Raw genomic sequence first — 22,372 nt, forward strand, 5'->3', positions numbered from 1 at the left:
CTGGGGTAGGAGAAGGACGAGCAGGATGAACGGGAACTAAACAAGTCTTATGGCAGTGCTGTCCCCAGCGACGAACTTCTCCGGTCTGCCAATCAAGCACGGGTGCGTGTTTCTGGAGCCAAGGTAGGCCTAGCAAGAGGGCGTGAGAGAGCCCAGGCAGAACATGGAAGCAGATGCTCTCAGAGTGCAGCATTCCCACCTGCAGAGTTATGGACTCGGTGATGAGTTGGATGGGATGTGGTAAGAGGCCCCCATCCACGGCGGCGACAGATAAGGGTACAGCCAGAGGTTTGGTGGGAATGCGGTATTTCTCTACCAGGGACTGAGAAATGAGATTTCCGGCAGCTCCAGAGTCAAGTTGAGCCAGTTCAAAATAACAGAGACCGACAGCATTAGAGATGGAGAAGGTTTATTTCTGTCTAGGGCGACCTCTCTGAACGATCCTAGACACAGGCGTTTCCCGACCTCACCGGACAGGAACGGATCCGGTGCTCCTTACTGCCACAGTAGAAGCAGCTCCCCTCGGCACGGCGTAATTCTTGACGGGTCTTGACCATCTTGGTCTGGTCGACCTGCATAGGCTCGGGTGAGTGCGCCGGGGGAGTAACGGAGGAAGTGACGGGTCTCTGGAAGGTAGGGACAAGGCGTGGAAACCTCCTCTCACGGGTGACCTCTTTGGTGCGCTCCTGGAACCGGATGTCAATCCGGGTGGCAAGTGTAATCAAGCCGTCGAGAGTGGTAGGAATGTCCCGACCGGTGAGTTCATCTTTAATACGGCCGGACAGACCCTCCCAGAAGACGGACACCAGGGCATCGTTATCCCAGGCAAGCTCCGAAGCAAGGGTACGGAACCGTATGGCATATTGGCCCACGGTGAGACTTCCTTGGCGGAGGCGTAGCAGAGATGAGGCGGATGAGGTCCTCCGTCCTGGTTCGTCGAAGACCTTCCGAAAAGCCGTGAGAAAGGCTGGCAGATTGGACACCAGGGGTCTCCTCTCTCCCATAGAGGATTTAGCCAAGCCAGTGCCTCCCGCGTGAGATGGGACATGATGAAGGCTACTTTGGCTCGGTCGGTGGAAAACTGGTGTGCCAACAGTTCGAAGTGCAGAGTGCACAGGTTAATGAAGCCTCGTGCCTGACCGGGATCTCCGCCAAAACGAGGTGGGGCGGTGAGGCGGGGACCGGGAAGAGATGCCATGGAATTGATGGGCAGCGACGCTGCCGGGGTAGGAGTCATGCGACTGGAAGCAGGTCCCGAAGAGGTAGTCAGTGTGTCCAGGCGGGAGTTAACACTACGCAGGTGGCTCAGGATGGACTCCTGTTGGGACCTCTGACGGGAAAGTTCATGACATAGGTCCCAGAGCAAGGGAGCTTGGGTGCCACCGGGTTCCATGGCCCGAGCAAACTGTAACGGGTCTGGGAGGTGGAACCTCTGAGCAACTATACAAAGGGGCAGTCCTTGTAAGGAAGCGGGTGGCTCCCAGGGAAGGTGGGCAGGTAGTCACGGCAAGTGACAGGGACAGTCTCTGGGTAGAAGGGCAGGAGGTCACGGCAAGTGACGGGGACAGTCTCTTGACAGGCGGATGGTCACGGCAAGTGACAGCAGGGTAAGAGTCTCTAGACGGGCAGGTGGTCATGGCAAGTGACAGCGGGGAAAGAGTCTCTAGACGGGCAGGTGGTCACGGCAAGTGACAGCAGGGAAAGAGTCTCTAGATAGGCTAGCAGGCAGGTAGCAGGTGAGCGCTCCCAGGTGAGCGGGCAAGAGTCTCTGGACAAGCTGGTGGTCACGGCAAGTGACGGCAGAGCCTCCAGGTAGGCTAGCAGGCAGGTAGCAGGTGAGCGCTCCCAGGTGAGCGGGCAAGAGTCTCTAGACAGGCAGGTGGTCACGGCAAGTGACGGCAGAGCCTCCAGGTAGGCTAGCAGGCAGGTAGCAGGTGAGCGCTCCCAGGTGAGCGGGCAAGAGTCTCTGGACAGGCAGGTGGTCACGGCAAGTGACGGCAGAGCCTCCAGGTAGGCTAGCAGGCAGGCAGGTATCAGGCAGGTATCTGGCAGGTACTTCCTGGTCCGCAGGCGGACTGATCCATAGACAGACTGGCAGGTGCTAGTAGGCAGACTGTCGGACCACAGGATAGCAAGCAGGTAAGCAGATATCAGGCAGGTATCAGACAGGAATCAAACAGGAATCTGGCAGGTGACTGGCAGGTAACTGGTAACGGGACCTGAGGGCTGAAGCAGAGTTGAAAGGCTTTGCTCGGGCACCTTCATTTTGGAGGAGGTGCCTTATATATGGTGAGGCCCTCCGGCCATTGGCCGGGGACTCCTTAGGGCGGCGCGCGCGGCCCCTTTAAGAGAGGGGGAGCGCGCGCGCCCTAAGCACAGAGGCCGGGAAGCAGCGCGCACTGCCAGCAGAGCGGGAGGAAGCCGCCGGGCACGGAGCGGAGAGGTGAGGGGAACGGCGTCCCTGTCTGGCAGGAGGCAGGGACGCCGACGCTACAAGTACTCTTCAAACTTTCTACTATTCTCTGCTTCTTTACGGCATCAGTGCACTGCCACTCTTCTAAGCACAGTAAAGTGACATCCCTCCAAGTATCATATCCTTCTTCTCCAGCAGGGGTGGGGAGGGCACCCGAGAAAGTTCTTAAATGACGGTAGTTCCCTTCTGGCTGCATCTTTGCAAACTGACTGACTAACTTTTCCATAGCTGTCATAAGCACATCAGCAGGGGCCGCTGTCTCTTCAGGATTGACTCTAAGTGGAGTAGAGGGCGGACATATACTAGCCTTTCTAGGCTGAGTGGTTGATTCCTGTTGCCGGGTCTCAACTTCGGACTCCGTAGGCCAAGTGATCTTCCATTGTCAACCATACTCTGGGGACACGGCTATCATGGATGGGAAGTATTCTTTCCTCAAGATCTGCCCAGTTGAGATCAGGGCTGTGGGTAACTGTCCCCCCTTTTCTTTCCTGCGGTCGACCACTTTAGGGTGGGCAAGTTCAGTGAGTCGGTTAACTATTTTCAGTATCTCTTCATCAGACGCATCACAGAGCTCACCACTCACTGCAAAGCTTTCTTTAGCTGTAACATCCATCTCTTCACACCACAAATACACTTCTTGCTCTGTTAAAGTCTCCATAGTAAATACTCCTGTGTTAGTTCTGGATCTCAGCAGTGCCTCCACTGTAACACCCCTTTAGGGCTACCACGGTACGCTGGGTGTTATGGGGGGTCTCACCTCTCTAGGGCGCAGTGCCTCCACCCGAATCTTGATTGGAGCTCTCACTGGGACTGCAGAAGGACTGTTATCTTCAGCCAGGGACTGATTCGGGAAGCTCCTGCCACAGCTCAGTACACACTCACCCGGAACAGGAGTAAAACTGTTTAACAGGTTTATGGCTATGTAGCAGAAATGAGATGGATTTAAAGAAATAACATACAATACAAGTAACGGTGCTCTGTAAAAGTCATATACATATCACAATCTAATTCTACCCTGACACTGCAAATATAACGTAGCAGGTTTTCCCTTTTTTGTATTAACTCAGTCCAAACGTTGGGGCCTAGTTGCCGCTGATGTTGGCGCACAAATTATAACCGTTGGTGCACTTAGATGAATATTAATGTCAATAGTCTGGGTTGTAGTGTACTCACTGTAAATAGCGCTGGTAGAACCATAAGTCTCAGAAGGGCACTCACGGTGCGTCTCAAACAGTCGTATGTTTCCCTGGACACCAGTTGGGGGCGGCAGGATTCAGCCCTTTATATGGTGGGAGTGCCAGCAGAACTCTCCGAGTCCTTGATGTCACTTGCTTCACAGGGTGACAAGGCCGCGCTCTCTCCAGCAGCACGGGTATATCAGAGGGGACGGCAACACTCTGCAGCGTAGAGGAATACAAATCTACAAATCCACAGCGCTCCGTCTCTCACAGCAAGCTGCCACGCTCTCTTTCCTCTGAACTTTTACTTTCACTTCCTGCCCAGCTCCCTCCCCCAAGTCCCTCCTCCTCCAATCCACTCTCTCTCCTTCTATCCTTCCAGGCTGTGTCATCTGACTGAGACAAGGGTCCCTGGGAATTGTAGTCCACTGCAGCTCAGGGGAAAAACGATTAATGTCTGTAGGTCCCTGTTTAACAGCAGCTGCAAAGCTCTTCTTAGTGTCTGTAAGTCCCAGTATACCAGTAGCTGATCTGACAGTTCCATGTGCCGGTGTTACACATAGAAATCATTGGGCCCCATAGCAGAAGCTCTAATTCGGCCCGCCCTCAACAAAAAATAAATAAATAAATAAATATTTGTCTGTGTAACAGAAGAGCAGATCTCACAACTTTCCAGCCTTTACATAGCAATTTTACTCCTGCTGAAGGACTAGATTCCTCTTTCATTGCCCCCATAAAGAATGATGCCAATAAAAGTGCCCCCCAAATACAGTATGGTACCCCAACGGTGCATTCCTCCACATTAGCCTCCACATGCACAGTATGATGACCCTACTGTACCCCTCCTTAACACCCAAGGCAAAGTATGGTGACCCCAACACAGTATGATCCCCCAACTGTTGACCTCCACACAGCCCTCCATGCAGTATAATGGGCCTACATACAGTATAATGGCCTGCACTAGCCCTCCAAACAGTATGATGGACCCCACACAGACCATCACACCGTATAATTGCTTTCATACAGTATAATGGCTCCACATAGCCCTCAAAATATTATAATGGCCCCACATAGCCTTCCATATAGTATGCTGCGTCCCCATAATCCTCCATATAGTATAATGAACTTCCCATGGACCTCCATAGAATATAATTCACTCCCCACAGTCCTCCATGCAGTATATTACACACCTCATAGGGTAAAATGCAGCCCCCATATAGTATAATGTACCCCACAGTCCGGCAGTATTATGGGCACCACAAACTCACCGATTTTAAAATACCATATATTTTAAATAAGCCGACCCGAGTTTAAGCCAAGACCCCTAATTTTACCACAAAAAACTGGGAAAATTTACTGACTTGAGTATAAGCCTAGGGTGGGAAATGCAGCAGCTACTGGTAAATTTTCCCATCCTAGTTTGCATTGCTGCCGCATCACCAATCCTGGTATGTATGGCACCCCTCATTCCTCAGTCCTGGTATGCATGGCCCTCTCATTCCCCAATCCTGGTATGTATGACCCCCTCATCCCCTAATCCTGGTATGTATGGCCCCCTCATCCCCTCATCCCCCAATTCTGGTATGCATGGCCTCCTCATCCCCCAATCCTGATATGTATGGCCCCCTCATCCCCCAATCCTGGAATGTATGGTCCCCTCATCCCCCAATCCTGGTATGTATGGCCCCCTCATCCCCCAATCCTGGTATGTATGGCCCCTCATCCCCCAATCCTGGTCTGTATGGCACCCTCATCCCCCAATCCTGGTATGTATGGCACCCTCATCCCCCAATCCTGGTATGTATGGCACCCTCATCCCCCAATCCTTGTACGTATTGCACCCTCATCCCCCAATCCTGGTATGTTTGGCACCCTCATCTCCCAATCCTGGTATGTATGGCACCCTCATCTCCAATCCTGGTATGTATAGCACCCTCATCCCCCAATCCTGGTATGTATGGCACCCCTCATCTTCCAATCTTGGTATGTATGGCACCCCTCATCTCCCAATCCTGGTATGTATGGCACCCCTCATCTCCCAATCCTGGTATGTATGGCCCCTCATCCCCCAATCCTGGTCTGTATGGCACCCTCATCCCCCAATCCTGGTATGTATGGCACCCTCATCTCCAATCCTGGTATGTATAGCACCCTCATCCCCCAATCCTGGTATGTATGGCACCCCTCATCTCCCAAGCCTGGTGTTTATGGCACCCCTCATCTCCAATCTTGGTATGCATGGCCTCCTCATCCCCATCCTGGTATGCATGGCCCCCTCATCCCCCAATCCTGGTATGCATGGCCCCCTCATCCCCCAATCCTGGTATGTATGGCCCCCTCATCCCCCAATCCTGGTATGTATGGAACCCTCATCCCCCAATCCTGGTACGTATGGCACCCTCATCCCCCAATCCTGATACATATTTCACCCTCATCCCCCAATCCTAGTATGTTTGGCACCCTCACCCCCCAATGCTGGTATGTATGGCACCCCTGATCTCCCAATTCTGGTATGTATGGCACCCCTCATCTCCCAAGCCTGGTATGTATAGCACCCCTCATCTCCAATCTTGGTATGCATGGCCTCCTTATTCCCATCCTGGTATGAATGGCCCCCTTATCCCCCAATCCTAGTATGCATGACCTCCTCATCCCCTAATCCTGGTATGTATGGCATCTTCATCTCCAATCCTGGTATGTAAGGCCCCCTGATCCCCAATCCTGGTATGTATGGCACCCCTCATCCCCAACATGGTGTGCATGGCCCCCTCATCCCCAAATCCTGGTATGTATGGCCCCCTCATCCCCCAATCCTGGTATGTATGGCACCTTCATCTCCAATCCTGGTATGTATGACACCCTCATCCCCCAATCCTGGTATGTATGGCCCCCTCATCCCCCAATCCTGGTATGCATGGTCCCCTCATCTGCCAATCCTGGTATGCATGGTCCCCTCATCTGCCAATCCTGGTATGCGTGGCCCCCTCATCCCCCAATCCTGGTATGTGTGGCCCCCTCATCCCCCAATCCTGGTATGCATGGCCCCATCACTGCACACACATAAAAATAAACACTAATACTCACCTTCCTTTCTCACCTCTGCTCCAGCGCTGCGTCCTGTCTGCCAGCAGCTCATGTCAGTCAGCATCTGTGCAGCGCATGCTCTCAGATGCCGAGGTGAGCTGCTGCCGGCATATTCACTCCTCTCTACGAGCATGGAGAAGAGTGAATATGCATTCTCTTTAGTACCGGGCATTGTCAGCAGGAGCTGCTACTCAGCGCTCCTCCATGCCCGCTACTAAAGAGAATGAATATTTCCTCTTCTCCACGCCCATGGGAGTGAAGAAGAGTGAATATTAATTTCCCTTTAACAGCGGGCACACGTGGTAGCTGCAGTAGCAACTACTGCGTGTGCCCCGCTCCTCCGCCGCTGCAACCCCCGCTATCCACCAACGGAATCTCTATATACTCGAGTATAAGCCGAGGGGGGCTTTACTCGGCTTATACTCGAGTATATAGGGTAAATACAATACTCACCTATCCTCCTCGTTCCCCCGCTGCTTCAGGGCCCCCCTGTTCACGTGCCCCATAGCAGTCGCGTGGCCTGCCGCCATTGGCATGTTCTTAATGTCTTACAGTCTATAGTATATAACATAGTGAAAATTATAGACCCAAAATGTGTAAATAGGAGCACTTACATCCTATGATGGTGGAAAGATTTGATAGCAATGTGGCCTCGGTGCCCCAACGTGCATTTCACCCTAGCTTCATCAGGGGACGTATCATCATAATTCTAGTGGTCTATTCTGCTGGTCAGTACAATTATTATAATTCACTTGTATTGAGCGAGGCTGAGAGCATATAGTCGGCACGTGACTGCATGTTTGCAAATCGCATGCCTGCTCCCCCCTGGCAATGCTAGAGCATCCTGATAGATTGCAGTATTTAAATGAGATTACATCTGAGATTAGTTTTTTTAAGCTAAACAATCTCTAATTTACTAACCTCTCATTGTAAGGCTGGTATCATACGTACATTGGTATTTGTAGTCCATACTCGAACCACAATGCACAGACTTGCCACAGGTCTCCAGACCTGAACCTGGCAACCTCATAGACATATATGACCCTGCTATGATTGGATCTGGGATCTGGAGAGCCACAGCCAGTTCGTGCATTGTGGTCTGGCTAGGGACCGCAATACACAGAAGTGTGAAGCTGGCATTGGAGAGACCTACCACTCCATTTAATAGTTGATTTGAAGCCTAACTCAGTTTGCTAGTAAGTGAGAAAAACAGCGTTTTGGATCAGATTTTCATTCATTGTTTGGCATGTGTTTTAGTGTTTATCTACAGTGTTCCTGACCAGGCACATTTAGTTTTTTTGCGTACAACCTTTTTAAAGCTAATTTTAAAAAATGTCAAAAATATAAAAAAAATTGTCATTCAGATATATTCAAATAATTTCTGCCCTTTTTCATGATAATTTGGATGTCATTTTTTTATTACTTTTTTTGTAATATCAGGGGAAAATGCAAAAAATCTAAGAAAAAACTGTCTATTTTTTACATTTTATTTTAATGACCACAAAATACAGCTGAAAACATTTTAAATTGCTTTCCCCTTTTCATAGACAATATTTTTATTAATTTATTCATAGATTTTTTTATGGGGCGTGGCGGGAAATAATGATTCGGATTGACAGTGTCTCTTTTTTTCTCTTAGAGTATGTGCACACTGAGTCTGTTTTAGCACATTAATACATTTTATTTCTGATTTCCTCTGTGAATGTGGCTGGTATCTTCATTCCAGTTACAGGGGGAAAGCCTTAATAGCAGTGCTGACTGGGTCTCCACCGACCAAGAAGTTCCTACTCTTTCCCTACACCCAGCGATCACATGATCACTGGATCTGGATGAGGAAGCACCATCAGTGTTTCCTAATCTGTATTCAGAAGAGCTGGTTCAGCATTGTGTATAGAAAAATCAAGATGGTAAAACACTAACAAATCATGTTTACCTTCTCTGTGAGGAGTCTGGCTGTATCTTGAAGTGCCTACACAGCTGCAAAATCTCATTCAAGTTGTTAACTTTGCATTGACGTTTTAGAATGTTAGTGCAGAGCAAAGTGAGGACTGCCTGGACATTATTGGCCTATGTGCAGTACAAGAAGTAGTTAGGGTTTTGCATGTAAAAAAAATTGTAAAGCTTCTCTTAGTCATTGCAATGTTAAAAATGGACATCAAACGCACATCAGTCAAATGCACATCAATATTTTCATGGATCTTTAGACTTGCATATAGATTTTTAGCCATGACTCAGATCAGAAATGGAGATGTCTCAATTTTTTGCAAACACATGACCTGTAAAAAAACACAGACAGGTGAACAGTTGCATTATAGACTATAATAGCTACATTTTCTTATACCTCCCTACCAGACTTTTATAAATGCAGTGATATCACATATAAGTAGTGTTGAGCGATACCTTCCGATATCAGGAAATATCGTATCGGATTGGATCGGGCCGATACCCAAAAAGTATCGGATATCGCCGATTCCGATACCGGAAACCAATGCAAGTCAATGGGACACAAATATCGGAATGAAAATAAACCCTTTCTTTCCTTGTAGGTTAATTCTACATGAAGTAAAACAACTAAGAATAATGTAGAATGACATGAAAAGCCGGCAATTCATCAGCGGCATTCACCGGTACCCGACAATTTACAACAGAAAGAATAGAGCTTCACACATAGATTAGGTAGATAGAACCATGTCAGTCACATATATATGAAGTACAGTGACAGTGTTGCTTACTGTACTTGTCATTTAGTGTAAAGGATTTATTTTAAAAAATATTAGTGTTTTCATGCACCGTCTCTTTAAGAAAGCCGGCCGGCAATTCAGCATCTGTACCCGACAATTTATAATAGACAGAATAGAGCTTCACACATAGATTAGATAGATAGAAACATGTCAGTCACATATATATGAAGTACTGTGACAGTGTTGCTTACTGTACTTGTCATTTAGTGTAAAGGATTTATTTAAAAAAATATTAGTGTTTTCGTGCACCGTCTCTTTAAAAAAGCCGGCCGGCAATTCAGCATCTGTACCCGACAATTTATAACAGACAGAATAGAGCTTCACACATAGATTAGATAGATAGAAACATGTCAGTCACATATATATGAAGCACAGTGATAGTGTTGGTTACTGTACTTGTCATTTAGTGTTAAAATAAAGGATTTATTTAAAAAAAAAATGGCGTGGGGTTCCCCTTAATTTTAGGCTCTAGCGGAGGTTAAGCAGACAGCTGGGGCAAATGTTTGAAGCCTGGGAAGGGGGTAATACCCACGGAGCTTCCCAGGCTACTAATATCAGCCCCCAGCTGAATACCTAGCCTTTACTAGCTATTAAAATGGGGGAACCCCCCAAAAAAAATAACGTGGGGTCCCCCCTAATTTAATAGCTAGCACAGGCTAGGCAGACAGCTGGGGGCTGATATTAATAGCCCAGGAAGGGTGCCATGAATATTGGCCCCCTCCCAGGCTAGAAACACCAGCCGTCAGCCGCCCCAGAAATGGCGCATCCATAGGATGCACCAATTCTGGCACTTAGCCTCGCTCTTCCCACTGCCCTGTAGCGGTGGCAGTGGGGTAATAGGGCTGGGGTTGATGTCAGCTTATAATGCCAGATGACATCAAGCCCAGGTTAGTAATGGAGAGGCGTCTATAAGACACCCCCATTACTAACCCCATAGTCAAAGTTAAAGAAAAACACAAACACCCAGAATAAAGTCCTTTAATTGAAATAAACACACAATTCTTTATTGTTCTAAATTAAACCATACTTACCATCACGCCCATTCCAGCTGAAGCCAACGATCTCCTGCAATAAAAGAAAAATAATAAAGCAACATCATCCTTACCTTTCAATGGTTCCCAGGACAGCTCCAGCTCTGCTACATCGAGATGACAGGCTGGACCGCAGCAGAACGCTGCCATCCAGCCTGTCATCCCGCAGACACTGAGAAGCGCAGGCATGCTTGCGCTCCTCAGTGTCTCTCTGTGACGTCATCCAGATGAGCCGAGTTCATGTCCAATGAACTCAGCTCACCTCATGCACGTCACTGACAGCGTGGGAAAATTCTCCTGCACTCAGCGCTTCAGCGTGAGAATTCTCCCACGCTGTCAGTGACATACATGAGGTGAGGTCATGTCCAATGAACTCAGCTCACCTCATGCACGTCACTGACAGCGTGGGAAAATTCTCACACTGAAGCGCTCAGTGCAGGAGAATTTTCCCACGCTGTCAGTGACGTACATGAGGTGAGCTGAGTTCATTGGACATGACCTCGTCTCATCTTTATGCCGTCACAGCCAGACACTGCAGAGCGCAAGCATGCCTGCGCTTCTCAGTGTCTGCGGGATGACAGGATGGATGGCAGCGTTCTGCTGCGGTCCAGCCTGTCATCTCGATGTAGCAGAGCTGAAGCTGTCATGGGAGCCATGGAAAGGTAAGGATGAGGTTGCTTTATTATTTTACTTTTATTGCAGGAGATCGTTGGCTTCAGCTGGAATGGGCGTGATGGTAAGTATGGTTTAATTTAGAACAATAAAGAATTGTGTGTTTATTTCAATTAAAGGACTTTATTCTGGGTGTTGTGTTTTTTTTAAATACTTTACTAGAAATTCATGGTGGTCATGTCTAATATTGGCGTGACCCCATGAATTTCGGGCTTAGGGCCAGCTGATAATGCCAAGCTGGCCTTAACCCCTTTATTACCCAGTGAGCCACCGCACCAGGGCCCTGGATGAGTTGGGTACAGCGCCAGAAGATGGCGCTTCTATGAACGCGACATTTTCTGGGGCGGCTGCGGACTGCAATTTGCAGCGGGGGTGGCCCAGAAAGCTTGGGTCTCCCTGCGCTGCGGATTCCAGCCCCCAGCTGCCTAGTTGTATCTGGCTGGGCACAAAAATAGGGCGAAGCCCCACGCATTTTTTTTTTAAATTATTTCATGAATTTCCTGAAATAATTTAAAAAAAATTGACGTGGGGCTTTGCACTATATTTGTGTCCAGCCAGGTACAGCAGGCAGGAACGGGCTGCCCCCAACCACCAGCTGCCTATTTGTACCTGGTTGGACACAACAATATAGGGAAGCCCTTTTTTTCTTAATTATTCCATGAATTTCATGAAATAATTAAAAAAAACAAAACGTGGAGCTTCTCCCTATTTTTGTGTCCAGCCAGGTACAACTAGACAGCTGGGGGATGGAATCTGCAGCGCAGGGAGGCCCAAGCTTTCTGCCCCCCCGCTGAAAATTGCAGTCTGCAGCCCCCCCATGGCGCGTTCATAGAAGCTGGATGCTGTACCTGGCTGGCATACAAAAATATGGCGAAGCCCACGTCAAAAGTTTTGGGAAAAATTAATTAAAAAATAAATAATAATTTAGGGACTGCATCTTTATTAACTCCTCAAATGTCATTTAGTGTTAAAATAAAGGATTTATTTAAAAAAAAAATGGCGTGGGATCCCCCATAATTTTAGTCTCTAGCGGAGGTTAAGCAGACGGCTGGGGCAGATGTTTGAAGCCTGGGAAGGGGGTAAAACCCACGGAGCTTCCCAGGCTACTAATATCAGCCCCCAGCTGAATACCTAGCCTTTACTAGCTATTAAAATGGGGGACCCCCCAAAAAAAAATTACGTGGGGTCCCCCCTATTTTAATAACTAGCAAAGGCTAGGCAGACAGCTGGGGGCTGATATTAATAGCCCAGGAAGGGTGCCATGAATAATGGCCCCCTCCCAGGCTAGAAACACCAGCCGTCAGCCGCCCCAGAAATGGCGCATCCATAGGATGCGCCAATTCTGGCACTTAGCCTCGCTCTTCCACGCTGCCCTGGTGCGGTGGCAAGGGGTAATAGTGGTGGGGTTCATGTCAGCGCCAGCTGCCATGAAGCCAAGGTTAGTAATGATGGGCGTCTATAAGACACCCCCATTACTAACCTACAAAGTGTTAAAAAGAAAAAACACACACTACACCCAGAAAAAAATAATTTATTTGAAATAAAACACACAATTTTATTTAATTCTTAGTTTACTAAAAATAATAGTTACCTGTCCACGTTCCTGCGCTGATCTCCCATGCACAGCTGTCACATCTGGAGATGGTGACAGCTGTGCATGGCTGCTGTAAGCTCACGCTGCCGGGAACACGTCCGCTCCCGGCAGCGGGAGCCACTGACTGAGGTCACCGGAGTGCATTCAGGCAGCGCAGCTCCGGAGACCTCCTTTACGGCACTGCTGTACCGTGGGAATTTCTCACGATACAGCAGGGCCGTAAAGGAGCTAACCGGAGCAGCGCTGCCTGAACTTCGGTGAACCCTTACGGCCCCGTCATTCTAGCGGCGGCAGCGGTTCAGAGCGGTCACATTCTATGTGGCTGCTCTGAACTGGAGATCTTCGTGGGACACTCGTGGACTACTACGGAGGGGTAAGGATAAGGTTGTGGTTTATTATTTTATATTTTATTACAGGAGATCGATGGCTTCGGGGAATTAGGTGTCTAGGTGAGTATAGGTGTAGTTTTTTATTTTTTACTTTATTTTAGGTGGCGATCGGCGGGGACAGGTAATGTATGAACTAATTTCTTTTAGGTAACCACTGGCCACCAATGACATGTATTTAACATTTATTGGGGACACAGTAGGGCAATTTAAATAGCAGGATCAGGCTGATGGGAACTACTGCTCCCATCGAGCTGATCCTGCTGGCACAAGTGGACGGGGGACAGACATAGGCCGATGGGAGTAGTAGTGTCACATCGGCCTATGTCTGCCTGCACGCACAGACACCGCGCACACCCGCACAAACATCGCACACACACCCCGCACACACACCCCGCACACACACCCCGCACACACACTAATCATGACGGGTCTGGGAGGTGAGGCTGACCTGTGCGGCCGTGGGAAAGTTCATGTGAGTTCATGCAGTGAAGCATGAACTCACATGAACCCTCTGAGGGCACCGCGGCGACTTCAAATGAACAGCTGATCGGCATCACCTGATACCTCAGCTGTTCATTTGAAATAACCGGCGGGAAAGCGCAGCACAGAACGGGAAAGCCGGCGGTGAAGTCTTTTCACTGCCGGCTTCCCCGCCCGGGTCCTTCGCTCCTTGGTGCTGCGCTCCCCGCCCGGTCCTAATTTACGATTGGGATTGGAGGTGGCGAGGGGAGCGGAGGATCGGGGTGGGAGGCTGCGGGGAAGCAGTATGGGGCTGTGTGATTGTTTAAAAGCCGGCGGCTTTTTACCGCGCGCCGGCTTTTAAACAATCAGGAGAATTCTCCCCCGCTGGGATGGCATTCTGATGACAGGCTGGATCGCGCTGCCATCCAACTTGTCATCCTTCAGAGACACTGCAAAGCGCAGGCATTATGGGAACTTCCGATTTCGGTATCCGATATTGTAAAAGTATCGGAATTAAGTATCGGAATTCCGATACCGCGAATATCGGCCGATACCCGATATTACAGTATCGGAATGCTCAACACTACATATAAGTTATTTATTTTTTCTTTATATTTAATGGATGGAAAAGTGGGTAATTCGAATTATCAAATTTAAGAATTTTTTATATATTTTTAAAAACTATTTTTTAACTTTATTTTTTTGTCTGTTTATGGGACTCGAAACTGTGAATGTCTGATAACTTATACCAAATACTGCAACATCAAAGGATTGTAGTACATACAGTTGTGCTCAAAAGTTTACATACCCCGGCAGAATTTTTCCTTTCTTGGCCTTGTTTCAGAGAATATGAATGTTAACAAAAAAACTTTTTCTCCACTCATGGTTATTGGTTGGGTGAAGCCATTTATTGTAAAACTACTGTGTTTTCTCTTTTTAAATCTTAATGACAACCAAAAACATCCAAATGACCCTGATCAAAAGTTCACATACCCTGCTGATTTTGGCCTGATAACATGCACAGAATTTGACACAAATGGGTTTGAATGGATACTAAAGGTAACATCCTCACCTGTGACCTGTTTGCTTGTAATCAGTGTGTGTGCATAAAAGCTGAGTAAGTTTCTGGGATCCACACAGACTCTTGCAGCTTTCATCTAGCCACTGACGTTTCTGGATTGTGAGTCATGGGGAAAGCAAAAAAATTGTCAATGGAACTACGGGAAAAGGTAGTTGAACTGTATAATACAGGAAAGAGATACAAAAAAATATCCAAGGAATTGATAATGCCAGTCAGCAGCGTTCAAACTGTGATTAACAAATAAGGTAATTTGGAGTGATGAGACCAAAATTGAACCTTTTGGCCACAACCACAAATGTTACATTTGGAGAGAGGTCAACAAGACCTATGATGGAAGGAACACCATTCCTACAGTAAAGCATGGAGGTGGATTGCTGATGTTTTGGGGATGTGTGAGCTACAAAGGCACAGGAAACTTGGTAAAAATTGAAGGAAAGATGAATGCAGCACGTTATCAGAAAATACTGGAGGCAAATTTGCACTCATCAGCCCGGAAGCTGCGGATGGGACATACTTGGACGTTCCAACATGACACCGATCCAAAACACAAGGCCAAGTTGACCTGTCATTGGCTACAGCAGAACAAAGTGAAGGTTCTGGAGTGGCTATCTCAGTCTCCTGACCTCAATATCATTGAGCCACTCTGGGGAGAACTCAAGCGCGCAGTTCATGCTAGACAGCCCTGGAATTTACAGGAACTGGAGGCTTTTTGCCAAGAAGAATTGGCAGCTTTACCATCTGAGAAAATAAAGAAGCTCATCCACAACTACAACAAAAGACTTCAAGCTGTCATTGATGTTAGAGGGGGCAATACAAGGTATTAAGAACTGGGGTATGTGAACTTTTGATCAGGGTCATTTGGATGATTTTGGTTGTCATTAAGATTTAAAAAGAGAAAGCACAGTAGTTTGACAATAAATGGCTTCACCCAACCAATAACCATGAGTGGACAAAAAGTTTTTTTGTTGTCATTCATATTCTCTGAAACAAGGCCAAGAAAGCAAAAATTCTGCCGGGGTATGTAAACTAAACTAAACAACTGTATAGTCTCTTATGAAGCCAATCCACAGGATGATCTTCACACAAACACCATCATGGCAGGCGCAGGGGCATTCGTGACATGGGGTGGTTAATCGGCATGAGCAAAACTTACCCTCAGACAGTGCCCTTTATTTGCCACTGAAAGTAATTGGCAGTGACAATTAAAGGGTTAAGGTCAGCAGGAGTAGCTCAGCTCCTGAGTTGGCATCATACACAGGGATCCAATATATGAAGTTTGAAAGGGGCTAATATGCATTATGTTGATTCTTGTAAAACTCTCCCTTGTGATCTTTTACTTTTACCAAATTGGTGGTTTACAGAGCATTTATGCGCAATTCCATTACTACACCCATCACAAGTACCTGAGGAAGTATTCCTTGCGAGTACGAAATGCGCTGTGACTGTGCACCGTCGCTCAGTGGCTGGGGTCCTGGGTTCAAATCCCACCATGGACAATATCTGCAAGGAGTTTGTATGTTCTCCCCGTGTTTGCCTGGGTTTCCTCCTACACTACAAAGACAAACTGATAGGGAATGTAGATTGTGAGCCCCAATGGGGACAGTGCCGATAATGTCCGTAAATTGTCTGAATTGTAAAGCGCTGCGGAATATGTTGGCGCTATAAAAAAATAAAAACCATCATTATTACTAGTTGAGACGCATGTTACTATTAATGACTGTTTATTATTTGTCGTATGATAATGATTTTATTTGAGTTTTGGAACATGATTATGATTCAAGTTACACACTAAACGTCTATTTATAAACATACATTTTTGAGCAAACTTCTGGTTTACCAATTCTGGAACAGCGCTTACAGCAAGACCCCAGTTTTTTCTTTTTTCACAAAAAGTGAGAGCTAGCAGAGGAAAGTTCAAGGGAATGTGATGAAATCAGGAATGCCTTCAGTGAAGGAGATGGTCTTTGGCAATCCCCATGGGAAGGATGGATTGGAGAACAAAGAGTCAACAGACTTTTGAGAGAGAACCTTTGTGTCACCAATGCATATTCCATGTTTTCAGCAAAGTAATTTCACAGATCATTAGTGTTGAGCGAGTATGTTCTATTAACCCTTTCGCAGAGTATGCTCGGGCCGAGCTCCAAGTATTTATAGCTGCTCGGTGATATGGTTGAATCGCTCCCGTGTGCATGATTTGCAACTTTTTGACAGCTTTATTACATGTGAGGAATGTCTATTTCTTACACGTTCCTCACATGTAATAAAGCTGTCAAACAGTTGCAAATCATGCACAATGGAATGATTCAACCATATCACCGAGCAGCTGTAAATACTCGGTGCTCACCCAAGCATACTCGGAACAGAACATACTCGCTCAACACTACAGACCATTAATGCTAACATAATACCTATATATTTACTAACAGTGATAAGTGTGACTGATCAGTGGTCAGCGGCTGCATGAGCTGGTCATCACTCTGTTTTCTACTCCCCTCTTAAGAAAAATGTACAAAAAAGATAAAAAAATAATGCTTAGTATTTAAAGTACAAAATAAGCGAGTTCTTAAAGAAGCACTCCCATCAAAATTTTTATCCTCAATACATTGTAATCCTCATATTATATAGCACTGTGTACTTACAATTGCTCATTTTCCCTTTCTACCCAGATAATTCTTCTGTTTTCCATTAGGCCTATGACATCACATGTTTCAAAACTGACTAGCTGAATCCTTCTAAGCTCTGTGTAACAACAGGAAGTCAATTTTCCCTTTATGAGCCATGAGTCACTGCAAAAATCCCTAGCAGGGTGAGGAGGATTAAGATGGGTCCAAGAGGGGAATGATAAATGCAGGGACTAGAGACTTCCTGTTTCTACATAGAGCAGAGAAAAGAGAAGAATTATCAGGGTAGAAAGGCAAAATGAGCAATTGTAAGTACACAGCACTATAGAATATGATAATTGAAATATATTAAGAAGTTAAACTCTTTAAGAGGAGTCCTTCTTTAAGATATTACTGTTTACTAGCGTGGAATAGGAGCAAACCAGTCTGTTTACCAAATGTCTGTACAAAAACTGTGTAGAGTGTTGCTAAATGATGTTGCATAAAATGATTTATAGTTTGAAGTAATAAAGCATAACTTGTTCTGCTTCTGCTTATGATGGCTTAATATGCTTATGTTAAAGTACATTGTTTTAACATTAAGAAACCTGGTTTGCTTACATCATCAGTGATATCCTAGATGAATACTGGGAGCTCAACAACAATCTCTCTGGTAGTGGGCAAGATCTTCTGGATAACACCATCTTCCGAAAGCATAGTGACAGTTTGCTGGCCAGAAAGATGGCACTTGTGGTGACTGGAGATTTCATGGTAAATACCAATCTTTCTTTAGTAAAAAAGAAAAATAGAGCATGAAAAAGAAAAATGGGAAAGGGTTTTTCACATCATAGAAAGTTCTCAAGTATCATCACGTTATGGCATCCTCTTCAGATCCTCGTTAATACTCAGTATGAAGGCCTCATTGCAGTTTTTCCATGCGCAGTGGGTGATTGGGGGGCTGATTATGCTGGTGAGGTCTAAGAGTTCAAACCACATCAAACAATATTCCATACCAATCAATAATGGGGAGACTCTTTGAAAAGGTTAATCCTATCTTCTAAGATGGCGACATTTGTAAAGTGCTTTTAAAAACAAGCATTTTGTTGCAAATAACTTTTTATTAAAATATGCCTCCATCTTTCTGTTAGTGCCACTTTTATTTTAAGGCTATGTTCACATGTTGCGTTTTTTCAGTTGCTTATTTGTAATTTTTTTTAGGCAAATTCAGCTGCGTTTTGCAGTACCGGCAAAGTCTATGAGATTTCAGAAATCTCATGCACACACCTTGGTTTTTTTGTCCTCAGTATTTTGTGCAAAACCTTGGGTTTTTCAAAATGCAGCATGTCACTTCTTTCAGCATTTTTTTCAGCATTATTTCATTGAAATCAATGGGTAGTGGAAAAAAAATGCTGAAAAAAGCAGGTATCAGGTTTTGCTGCGTTTTTGTTGCCAAACCTTGAGGAAGTTGAATTAGGTTATTTTTTTGCCACTAAACTTTAACAGCATTCACAAGAGACAAATGAACACTGAAAAAACTGCAATAAAAACCGCACCAAAAACGCAGCAAAAAAATGCAGCAAAATCTCAGGAAAACCTGCTTTTGTGAGGCAGTAACTTCACTGCCAAGAGAGCAGGATTTGCTGCAGAGAAAAATGCCGCAAAAACACAATGTGTGAATATAGCCTTATTGTTTACCACTGGTTGTCAAGGGAACTGGCCACTAATGGCATCTATTAGCAGTGGCTGAACCTGACCAGTGCTTACAAGCTCTTCACTACTGAACTTGTTGCAGCATCAGAGCACACACACTTCATACCAACAACGTGACGATGCTGTCTGAATTGTGACTCAATCAGGACTACCCACCTGCCAATCACCCCCAATCAGGAGATTGGGAGGCAAGGGAGTGATGCACTCCTGAAAAAACATTTAATTCTGAGAACACTAAATACATTGATACCAACTGCTGCCTCATCAATTTGAATAACATTGGTTTTCAAGATCTTTTAATATCATTCTCTACTTTTGACCAAAATTTTCCACCCCATCCTAAGTTTGAACTGTTCTGTAAAGTACTATATTTAGTTTCTGCTTAGAGCACCTACAATGGGTAAAATAAGTATTTGATACACTGCCAATTTTGCAAGTTTTCCCACATAAGGAATGGAGAGATCTGTAATTTTAATCGTAGGTACACTTCAACTGTGAGAGACAGAATATAAAAATAAAAAACAGAATTGTATGATTTTTACATAATTAAATTGCATTTTATTGCATGAAATAAGTATTTGACAACCTACGAAACCATCAAGAATTCTGACTCTCACAGACCTGTTAGTTTTTCTTTAGGAAGCCCTCCTACTCTGCACTCATTACCTCTATTAATTGCACCTGTTTGAACTCGTTACCTGTATAAAAGACACCTGTCCTCACACTAAGTCAATCATACTCCAACCTCTCCACCATGGCCAAGACCAAAGAGCTGTCTAAGAACACCAGGGACAAAATTGTAGACCTGCCCAAGGCTGGGATGGTCTACAGGACAATAGGAAAGCAGCTTGGTGAGAAGACAACTGTTGACACAATTAATCGAAAATGAAAGAAACCCAAGATTACTGTCATTCTTCCTCAGTCTGGGGCTCCTTGCAAGATCTTGCCTCGTGGGGTAAGGATGATTCTCAGAAAGGTCAGGAATCAGCCCAGAACTTCACGGGAGGACCTAATCAATGACCTGAAGAAAGCTGGGACCACAGCCTCAAACATTCCCATTAGTAACACACTACACCTGGATTAAAATCCTGCAGGGCACACAACGTCCCCTTGCTCATGCCAGCACATGTCCAGGCCCATTTGAAGTTTGCCAGTGAACATCTGGATGATCTAGAGGAGGCATAAGAGAAGGTTATTTGGTCAGATGAGACCAAAATAGAACTTTTTGGTATCAACTCTAATCGCCGTGTTTGGAGGAAGAAGATGGATGAGTACAATCCCAAGAACACCTTCTCAACCGTGAAGCATGGTAGGGGAAACATCACACTTTGGGGGTGCTTTTCTGCAAAGGGGCCAGGACGACAGCACCTTATTGAAGGGAGGAAGGATGGGGTCATGTCTCACAAGATTTTGGCCAACAACCTCCTTTCCTCAGTAAGACCATTGAAGATGAGTCATGTCTGGGTCTTGCAGCAAGACAATGACCCAAAACACACAGCCAGAGCAACTGGGCCACATTTATCCACAACTTCTTGAATCTCCTCTACTTACCTTTGAATAATTGTTGTACCTTTTGTATTTTAAAGATTTTTCAATAAAGAATGTTGTTTTATATATTTGCAAGCGTTTTTTGGATTTTTTATCCAAGTTTAGGTTGCATAATGAGTGGCTCCGTAACAACCATTTCAAGGTCCTGGAGTGGCCTAGCCAGTCTTCAGACCTGAACCCAATAGAAAATCTTCGTAGAGAGCTAAAATTCAATGTTGTCCAGCGACAGCCCCGAAACCTGACACAGCTGGAGAAGATCTGTATGGAGGAATGGGCCAAAATCCCTGCTGCAGTGTGTGCAAACTTGGTCAAGAGCTACAGGAAACGTCTAACCTCAGTAACTGCAAACCATTTCATGCCATAAAATGCAAATTAATTATGTAAAAATCATACAGTGTGATTTTCTGGTTTTTATTTTAAGATTCTGTCTCTCACAGTTGAAGTGTACTATGATAAAAATTACAGACCTCTCCATTCTTTGTAGGCGGGAAAACTTGCAAAATCGGCAGTGAATCAAATACTTATTTTTGCCACTGTACCTGTGTGTTGACTGTAAGGCCAGTGGCACACAGCTATATAACTCGTGCGATGATCGCTGGCACCTCTCCTGACCTGAGCATGACAGCATGATGGATTTCTATGCAGCTGTTTAGCTCAGGTCAGGAGAGGTGCTGGCCAGTACAAGGTTTACTATGCGATCCTCGGACGTGAAATACGGCAGTGTATCCCTGCCCTAATTGTCCACAAATTACATCTATAATGTGAAGAATTATTTTGTGATCATTTGCACCATAAGAAGACCAATTAATGCAATCTACGAAAAAGGCTCCTAAAGGGAAATATCCAAATTTGCCGATGCCAATGTTGGGACCTGCAAAATTGTATCCAAACCTTATTCTGATGTTGTTAAGCTACTACATGTACATCAATTGTTTTCATATATGGTTTACTAATATCCATTTTGCAAGTTGTTTACCACAATATACATACAGATATGTCCCAGGGATGGCACTTTTATAGGTGCTGTGCCCTTGCCATCTTCAGCAGGGGTCGTCTGTAATTCGGAGCTAAGCTCCTATTGTGGCTGCTTGGGGTAGAGCTAGCTCCAATCCAAGCACTTTAACTCCTCAAGTGCCATTGTCATTGTCAATTGTCTAATAGTCTACCTGTCAGTTAAACACATTATCAATGTGATCAAAGTATTGAACAACTCCATTTCAAAAAGATTTTTGTAAAATGTAAAGAAAAAATAATGCAATGACTTGGAAATCTTTTATAGCCATATTTTATTCGCAACAAAACTTAAAACATATATTAGAAGTTGAAAGTTAGACATGTTTTTATTTAATTTGAAAAAAAAATCACAAATTTATAATATGATGGCAGCAACACCTCACAAAAATGTTAGGACAGGGTTAAGAAAATGCTGCAAAAGTAAGTCTTACTAATGAAAAACAGCTGGAAGGTCAATTTTCAACTAAGTCACATGACTATAAGAAAAGCGTGTTGTCACGGGTGTGTCAGGTGTGACAGACAGTCGCTCTGGAGCCGGCTGCAGAAGGTCACTGCGCTTGGCATTGCAGACACCTTCTTGATCCTCTCATCTCTTTAGTATTGTTATATCCATCTTCCTTTAGGACCCAGCAGCTACCTCCACTTTCTGATGCTGATTGACACACTCTTACTTGGTAGTTAAAAACTCTTAGTTTCTCCAGAGAGGCGCCGGTGATAGTTCTATGTGCCTCTGTGTTGGCTTGGAGCACTAGCAGCTGGCTAGTTTCTTCTCTCGTGCCCTTGGAGGACAGTTGG

The 22,372-nt window shown here is 45.5% G+C and overlaps 1 protein-coding gene across 1 annotated transcript in view; it reads left to right on the forward strand.

Moving 5' to 3' along the window:
- ATP8B3 (ATPase phospholipid transporting 8B3) overlaps positions 1-22,372 on the forward strand; it is a 1,018,530-nt gene that overhangs the window by 696,362 nt on the left and 299,796 nt on the right. The window contains exon 21 of the mRNA XM_073686335.1: positions 17,935-18,076. Within this exon, the coding sequence (XP_073542436.1) occupies positions 17,935-18,076 (142 nt within the window). The remainder of the gene's footprint in view (positions 1-17,934; positions 18,077-22,372) is intronic.

The sequence above is a fragment of the Phyllobates terribilis genome, unplaced genomic scaffold, assembly GCF_046119375.1.
Source record: "Phyllobates terribilis strain yellow unplaced genomic scaffold, ASM4611937v1 Scaffold_1__5_contigs__length_1240528914, whole genome shotgun sequence".
Taxonomy (NCBI): domain Eukaryota; kingdom Metazoa; phylum Chordata; class Amphibia; order Anura; family Dendrobatidae; genus Phyllobates; species Phyllobates terribilis.